At 49.8% G+C, this 8199-nt stretch overlaps 2 protein-coding genes across 3 annotated transcripts; one reads left to right on the top strand and one right to left on the bottom strand.

Annotated features, from left to right (window-relative positions):
• Positions 1-1214: 1214 nt before the first annotated feature.
• Positions 1215-3524, bottom strand: LOC125544761 (heat stress transcription factor A-4b). The gene is made up of 2 exons (XM_048708510.2): positions 3094-3524; positions 1215-2561 (listed from the first exon to the last, which is right to left on the bottom strand). Exons 1-2 carry the CDS (start codon positions 3304-3306, stop codon positions 1476-1478), a joined length of 1299 nt encoding a protein of 432 aa, XP_048564467.2. The 5' UTR covers positions 3307-3524; the 3' UTR covers positions 1215-1475.
• A 153-nt stretch (positions 3525-3677) lies between these two features.
• Positions 3678-6073, top strand: LOC147980313 (uncharacterized). 2 transcript variants are annotated; one of them, XR_015619221.1, is made up of 5 exons: positions 3678-4183; positions 4281-4805; positions 4956-5070; positions 5157-5471; positions 5546-6073. XR_015619221.1 is itself a non-coding variant. In XM_087547511.1 (4 exons), the coding sequence occupies exons 1-3, from the start codon at positions 4695-4697 to the stop codon at positions 5396-5398; spliced, it is 468 nt and encodes a 155-aa protein (XP_087403637.1). In that variant the 5' UTR covers positions 3678-4694; the 3' UTR covers positions 5399-5471; positions 5546-6073. The 2 variants fall into 2 exon arrangements, 1 of the variants encoding a protein (XP_087403637.1); XM_087547511.1 differs by having other exon boundaries at positions 3678-4805.
• Positions 6074-8199: the final 2126 nt, after the last annotated feature.

Here is an 8199-nt window from a genome sequence, read left to right as displayed (position 1 = left end):
GTCCGTCTGCATTGATTAAACACATGCGGTTCTTGAGGAATCTACTCCGACACCACCCATCTGTTTCTCTGTCGCCCACCATTAAGGACCTCACCGCCTGCCTTGCCCTCCGCCCGCTATTTAAACCGCAAGCAGGCAACACAGCCGCATCCATCCACCCTCCTCTTCTCCGCAGTACACCCGCCATGGCCTCCTCGAGCTCCAAAGCTTTGTGGTACGACCTCTCCTCCGACCAAAAGCTTTGTGGCAGCAAGGAAGAATAGTGCATGCTAGGTCTTCGAGGCTCAGGTTCCAAGAAGGCCACCACACTGCGAAGGCAGAGCCGGAGCGTCTTTTCGCGGTGCTTATGCCCGAGCGGAGCGGACGCCGGTGATCATTGAGATTAGATTTAGAGTATGGTTTAGTGAAAATATGTCCAGAATGTAATGAATTTCGTTCGATTTGCATGAGTTTCCTCCGGTTTGGTTGAACCACGCTTTGAAATGTTTGCAGGTAGTGTTGGATAACTGGCTCCGGCCGATGCGGGAAAAAATTTAGGGGTGAGCGTTGGAGATGCCCTAAGGAGGCATAGGTAAGACCGGATACGATTCACAATTTGCAAGTACCACGCGGCGTTGGCACAAATAAGTCTGCCATGCTTTGGACCGAAGCGAAAGAAATGTCCGCCTGAGCAGCTGGTTGTTCTACCCTTTGATACAGGGAGTCGAGACCAGAGTTCTTGGTAGGACCATGCATGCAACTAGCGGAGTACTACAACGCATCTGTAAAGTTTTGCAAGCTTCCAGTGCCAGGATGACTTGAAAATATCTCTCCTCCAGTCCTCACACTATATGCATGTGGGGGGAAGGGCAGAGGCAGCGAGGCAGGGCCCAGTTTTGAGCCAAGCCATAGCAAGAGGAGCAGGCGAGCAGCAAAGGATCCTTTTGCTGATTTTATTACTACTCTACGTAATCCAGGGCGAGGCAGCTGCGGATTTGCTGAAGCCTCAGGGAAAAGCAGCCAAGGGACATCTTGATGCACAAAAGGCGCCGTTGATGGCGATGACACAACGCAAGAAACCAAATGAACCATGATATCACTGATCATCTGAAGCCACTACGGCAAGAAATAACAAGGGTTCATGTTTCACAAACAAGGAAATTATTGACCATGGTTCAAATAGCTGGCAACATGCACACAAATAGAAATAAAAACCCTCCAACAGGCAACAGCTCTGAACTGCAACGCGTAGTTGTCACAAAAGAACCACAAATCTGGGAAATATCACGAGTCGTTGACAATGGTGTCTGAACGTGTAGCTAACAAAGTATGAACGTATATCAAGGTAGTATAGCACATAGTCTGCAACAATCTAAGCACGCAATTATGATACACTGCAAAGTAAATGTTAGTAGGCATATCTCACTGGGAGCTGCCATCGTCCTAATGTTTCTGTACTGGTCATTTTTCAGCTACAAGAAATGAGAAATACGTACTCAGGTTTTCTCAGCTGAGGTGAGATGCCCCAGTTTTTCTGTCATCTGTTCGACGCTCTTGCCCCACCAAAAACTTCCGCGGTCTCCTGCTGTTGTTTGATTTGCTTCTCTGTCTCGCCGTTCTGATTGGGCCTCCTGATGTGCATGGGATAACCCAGGCTGCTCGGTAAGAAACTGCTGCCAAAATCCATCATTTGCATCAGCAGGAGGGTCTTGGGTGGGTTGTTGATCTCTCGATGGACCAGTTTCTGTAACAGCAGGTTCCAAATTGACATCTATCTCGGAGACCTTAGATCGTGAATCTGCACGAGAATGAGCTTCGGGAAGCGGAGAACTCTCTGGACAGCTGGCGGACTCTGCTATATCGCGAGAAGAGTGTGAATCTCCTACACCAGCTGAACAAGTATGCATCATGGACGGAGGTGATTGCGCGTGGGGCTCACTCTCCCCAGATGAATGGAGCTCTGTAAGAACAACAGCTGAAGAATGACCTGGGACATCACCATCATATGAAACATCATTACCAAATGCCTCGCTCGCTTCTTTGAAGAAATTCTCCAAGGAATTTAAGGATGATTCCATTTTGTCAAATGATGCCCTAAAAAGTTCATGAGTTGGTGAGTTGACCATGTCACAATGCATAATCTGGTTCCCCTGAGTACTTGCATCCTCATGGAATGAAATTGGTTTAGGCAGTCTCCTCTTCTTTCCGTGATAATCAGCTTGTTCTACGAGGCTAGAAATAAATCCAGGTGCATTCACAATTTCTCTGACATAAGATATAAGATTTTTCTGCTGACCCTCGATAGCAAATAGTTTGTCTTCCAAAGCCTTCATTTTACTCTCCATATCAGTTTTCTTCCTTTCAAGCTGTAACTTTAGTGATGCATTATCACACTTGAGCCTCTCAATTTCCTCCTCATAGTCCCTCCTTTCACTATCAGCTAATGGTCCGGCACCCTGAGTATGTGATGAATGGCTGAATATTGGCTTGCGTCTATGGATATTTTTCAACCGATGCCGCTGGTCTCGTATGAATTCTTCATTTGCAAATTCCCATTGTTCTGGATCTACCTTCCTAAAGCCCTATATAAGAACGAGTAGGTGACAAATATTAGAATAGCCTCACATACGCACAACAGGTATCATGCATTACCATTACCAAGGCTAAAATAAATCATGTACTGCAACAGAAGGGAAACAAATTATACTGGAAGTGGGTGTGGTAGATTTTGTTTGTCAAACAGCCCCAAGATGAGACAGTACTGAACGAAGCTTGTTGAGTTTCACATATGGAACAAATCAAGAGTTGACCTTTGTTGTTTAAAAGTATGCCAAGTAAAATGACAAATTATATAATCCGGCACACTAAGCAGCTACCTATAAAGTGTATTTTGGATCACAAGAGCAATAAATCACAAGCACTCGTTCTAAATCGCAGATTATTTGCCCAACTGAACCGAATTCCACGATAACCCACACAGCCTCCTTGGCTCATAGCCTCACATGTCAGCACAAGAAACCGCCACGCATTTCGGCCAGGCCCCAATTCCCGCGGCGGAACAGAGATTGGGCGGAGGAGAGAGGGGGAGGGTGGGTGTGAAGTTGTTCTCCTTACATAGGTGTTGAGCTGGCGCACGAAGCTGGAGAAGTTGTTGTGCTTGAAGTACTTGGGGAGAAGATCCCGGCAGAAGTCGGCCTGGCTGAGGACGACGAAGCTGGTGCCGGACGGCGTCCACGCGACCACCGCGTCCGTGGCCGGCTCGTCCACCATCTCGTACGTCTTGGTGAGGAACGGCGGCAGCGACGAGGACCCGCCACTCCCCTCCATCCCCTCCACCCCCTTCTCCTGCTCGGGCTGCGGCGATTCGGCCTCAGCGCATAGCGGCTGATCGGCGGAGTGGGGTTCGGCTCCGCTTCTTCGGTTGGGTTTGGTTGGTTGGTTGGGGGTTGGGTTGGGGGGCGAGAATTTCTTGGATTAGCGGAATTTTCCAGAAGGTTAGCGTTGGAGGCGGAGGGAGACGGGGTGGGGTCGGGGTGGATCCAGCCCCAAGTGCGCGGCTTCGTTGGCTGCTTCGGTTAGGTAAGCAGTGACGCGGAGAGGGGGAGTGCTCAATGAATACGCGCTGCGGCAAAGCCGCCTAGCACCACATCCACATGGCGAAGCACGCACATATTATTACTTTTATTACGTATCTCCAACGCCGACCCTCAAAATGCTTGCATATGTTTTGGACCACGCGGTTCAGACACCGAAAGCCATTCAAAGCAGTCATGTATTGATCCGCCGAGCGATCCGGACCATGTCCTTTTCGTAAACAGTAACCAAATGTAGGGTTCCCACCTAAAAGGAAGACGGAGCCCGCGCTTTTGTAGCTGCCCGCCATGTTTCCACGACAAAATCCCCACTCTCTTCCTCCATCCCACCGCTCTCCACCTAATTCCCACCATTTTTCCCACTCTCTTCCCCCCTCCCGCCGCCGACGCATGGAACCGGACGATAGCATGCCGGAGTTGGAGGCTCCCTCCTCCCACGAGGGAGATGAAGACGAAGAGGAGGAGGGAGAGAGCAATTCTCCCCTTAAGGGAAGGAAGAAGAAAAGGGCGGCCTCCATGGACCTAGAGGCGGCGGCGTCCAAGAGGGGGAAGATATCCCTTTCGGACGGCTCGGACTCCGATACCGAAGCCACCCCCGAGTGGCGCCCTAGGTCGAAGCCCCTGGCCGCATCATAAGTATCCAAGGATATTGTACATATATCCGGTTTTTATGATTGTAGTTTTAACACATTATATTGTGTACTTCAGTCCGGCCCGCGATCTTCCCCAACTATCATCATCTTCGGGGAACTCGCTGGAGCCGGGGATGGTGGAGAGCGAGACGCCTCCGCGAGCCTCTCCGCCAACCGCCATGGACAACACCGAAGTGTTGTCCCGAAGAGCCTCTCCGGGACATGGAGAGGTGCGGGAGGCCGTCAAGACGACGCCAGAGGATAACACCTCGGCTGCCGAGAACATGGGGGAACCAACCCCCATGGAGACTGGCGACGGGGGCCATGACCAATCTGGCCCCCAGCCGAACATTATTCTAGACACCCATACGGCTCCGGAATCGAGCGAGAAACCCCCTTTAAAGGAGGGGGGCGTCGACTCCACCGGCGACCTTTATCAATCCAGAGCGCGTCGGACACTTTGGTGGAAGCACTTCAATGTGCTTCCATTATGGAGGAGCACCGTACCCTGATGGGTACGGTGGTTGAGAAGGTTCAGTCCGCCAAAAGCGGGCTGAACGAAGCCTTCACCAGCCTATTAACAGGCTTTGAGATATGTGATGTAATATTCTTAGTCGCTTTGCATATGCAAAAAATATACCTGTGTATAGATAGTAGCCCTTGAGACTTTTTTCGGCTTTTGAAAAAAGGCCGAACTGAGGATCAAGTAATATTCGCAGGAGATAACATACTTGTCTATTTTGATAAACAGGCTTCACTGTTAGCGGCGACCGCCCAGGCCGTCGAAGTATTCGAACTCAAGCGGAAGCTGGAGCGGGCCGATGAGGACCTCGTCAGCATCAACAAGCGCTTTGATGAGGCGCAAGGTATGTTTGAAAAAATTGTTTACACACCTGAAGTAATATGCCAATGAGGAGTCTAATCTCTTGTGTTGCCCTGATCATATTTGCAGGTAGTGCGTCCGAGGTCGAGACCCTGAAGAGCGCCCTCGCTCAAGCCAAGGGGCAGGCACAGGTGAGCCAAGCGGCCGCTAACAAAGCGGCTACAGATTTAAAGGCCGAGCAGGTCGCCCGCCGCAAGTATGAGGAGCGGGTGACCGAAGTGGAGCAAGAGCTCAAGGATGCCGCCAGCAAGTGCGAGGCCTTGGAGGAGGAGAATAAGGCCCAAGCGGTCAATCTCACCAAGGCTCTTTAGGAGGCCAAGGAGGCGCGGACTGAGTCCCGGGCGGCTCGCAAGGAGATCAAGCAGGCCGAACAGATAGCGGCTGGTAAGCCCTTTCTTTTACAGAGTATATTTGGCGGTCGGAGATATGCTTTACTTAATCGCTATAGAGTTCTCCAGACGCCTTTGCGAACCTTCCGAGGAGTGCTGCCGATGCCGCATAGTATTTCCGGGCCCAAGAAGGGAACACGACGGAGAAGCTCTTCTAGTCGCGGTACCTGGCGCCGGCCGCTGCTGAACAACCAGATGATGCAACTGGCGGAGCTACATCGGATGTCCAGTTTGGCCATGAAGGACATCATAATCCGGCTATGGCCAGCCGGACCCATTCCTAGCAGCTACTTCGGCCTGGTCAAGCGGCTTGGCGACGCTTTGCCCTGAGTTGAAGTTGTAAAGCGCTCGGCGTGCATAGAGGGTGCTCAGATGGCCTTTACCCGTGTCAAGATGCACTGGGCGAGGATGAAGGCCGTCGTCGTGGCAGTTGAGGGACCACCTGAAGGCAAGAACTATCGCAAGCCAGAGGGATATTTCGGAGACGTCATAAAGGGTGACCATTTAATAGAGGGTCAATGCTCGAAGGATATTATGTTTGAATGAATGTATCTGGACTACCTAGACTTTGTGTTATGAGCCAAGGCTTTTATAATATATTTGTGCCTTTATCTGAAATTATTTTCCTCCTGTGCGGCCGTTTTTATTTCTGAAAGTTTGCCAGTCGTCGGCTTGAGCCCCCACGTAGATACTATGGGGGTGTTCGGAATAGCACATGACCACACTTGACCCAACGTCTTGGTCCGTAAAGGAGGTGTCTGTGCAGCGAACCAGGCAATCAGACTATGCGGCTTTATCACTCTCACTTAGCCATAGGAGTTTGATAATGGGACTATAAGCTAGCCCCTGGTGCGTGTGCGGCTATCCGAGCTTGGATGTCGTAGGTGCGTGACTAGGTGGAGGCCACTCCTTCGTACAATACAGAAAGAAAATCGCAAAAGATTTAGTAAGTCCCTGAACCGCTGACCAACTCTCGCTATAGCATGACAATCAGTTTTCGGCTTTCTCTACCGAGGTGTTTGACCGGACGAACCAGAAACACAATTGCAATAGTTCTCCCTTTACTACCTTAGCTGAACGAGCGAAACGTAAGGTGGTAACCACAGGAGGCGGGCAACCCAACTATTGACCAAAGACATGATTCGGAGCCGATGCATATAATCCAGTATTCGGGACGCCGAGGTATACTATAAAAGTGTTCGGACTTTTTGTTTTTGAAAAATATATGTGGCCGAATAGAGCCTCTGGCAATTTATGCCGAGGTGTATATGTCAATCTGTCGTGAAGACGGAACACAGATTATGAAATAAGCCAATACCGAATAGGGTTGGACAAAACTGTTTCCGCTATAGTCTGATTGATACGTCAAAACGTGCTCTTACAGAGAATGACATAAGCATCAAGGCTATTTTACACACAAAGAATTTGTGAACAAGGGAAAGCTGTACACAGGTCCTAAAAAAGGTGGTCTTGAAGATCCTTTGGACACCCTGCCACACGTATGCGCCGCTTTTCACCCTGGTGAAGGATCCTTTGAGAGGATCAACGATCGTATATATAGAAGGGGCCTGGGAAAGGGCCCTTGCACCACAAAAAAGTGATCTAGGTTTTAAAGAACCTGAAATAAGAGAGAAAAGGGGGGAAAGGGAGAAGATTAAGGTCCGAATAGGGTCGAGCCGTGTTGTGGACCTTGTCCTTAGTGTGCCTCCGTCCTTGCCCATGGTATTTTTAGTGCGTAGTTATGAACGTGCGATACGTTGCCGCGATTAGGTGGGGGTTTTTACGGAGGCCGAATTGCTCGTCCATCTCTGGATGAACCGAACTGTCATTCTGCAGGGTAGACCAGACTCGTTTGACAGTGTCCGAGGGCTTGATGGTCGATGAAGTATTTGGCTTGATAAGGCCACCCTGTACCTCAGCTGCAAGGGCAGCGGTATGCTCCTCAGTACGGAGGGAGCGCTCCATATTTCCATTGACTGTTATGACACCGCGTGGTCCGGGCATCTTGAGCTTTAGATAAGCATAGTGCGGGACTGCATTGAAGCGAGCAAAAGCGGTTCATCCGAGCAATGCATGATAACCACTGCGGAAGGGGACGATATCGAAGATCAAATCTTCGCTTGGGAAATTATCCGGTGAGCCAAAGACTACTTCCAGCGTTATTGACCCTATGTAGCAGGCCTCTACGCTGGGTATTACTCCTCTATGCAGCAAAGGTTGGGCTTATGGGCCCTATGGCCAAGGTGTTGACAAAGGAGGCATCGACGAAGCCCAGGGCAGTTGGCGGTCTGGTGTACAGTAGCTGAACAGGCCAAGCAGGTCAATATGGTTAAAGAGCAGCCCAGTATGCATGGCATTTGACGTGATGGGGTGGGATCAACTGGCTACAGTGAATCAGATGAATAACACAAACATTTTCCAGACATATCCCCACACTTTTGACAAAAGATACCAGTGCAAAATGAAGGTGAGTGACCAAACCTATCACAACGAGAACAGTGCTTAAGCCGTTCATAAATATATTCTTTAGTAGGTAGACAAGAGAGATCCACCATTAACTTGACACTCTCATTATCATATCCAGCTTGCCAACCATCAAGAATATGGAAAAGTGTTCTTCAGGAATATTATCCCACAAACCTTGGAAAAATTGATGCCCACAGAAGGATGGTAGCGTGACATGCGATCCGGACAGATTCGGTATATTGATGGACCCAATACGA

The sequence above is a fragment of the Triticum urartu genome, chromosome 3A (genome assembly GCF_056163025.1).
Source record: "Triticum urartu cultivar PI428250 chromosome 3A, HENAU_Tu73, whole genome shotgun sequence".
In the NCBI taxonomy this organism is placed as follows: Eukaryota; Viridiplantae; Streptophyta; class Magnoliopsida; order Poales; family Poaceae; genus Triticum; species Triticum urartu.
The sequence above is the reverse complement of the archived record's forward strand: the minus strand, read 5'-3'. Positions and strand labels throughout refer to the sequence as shown.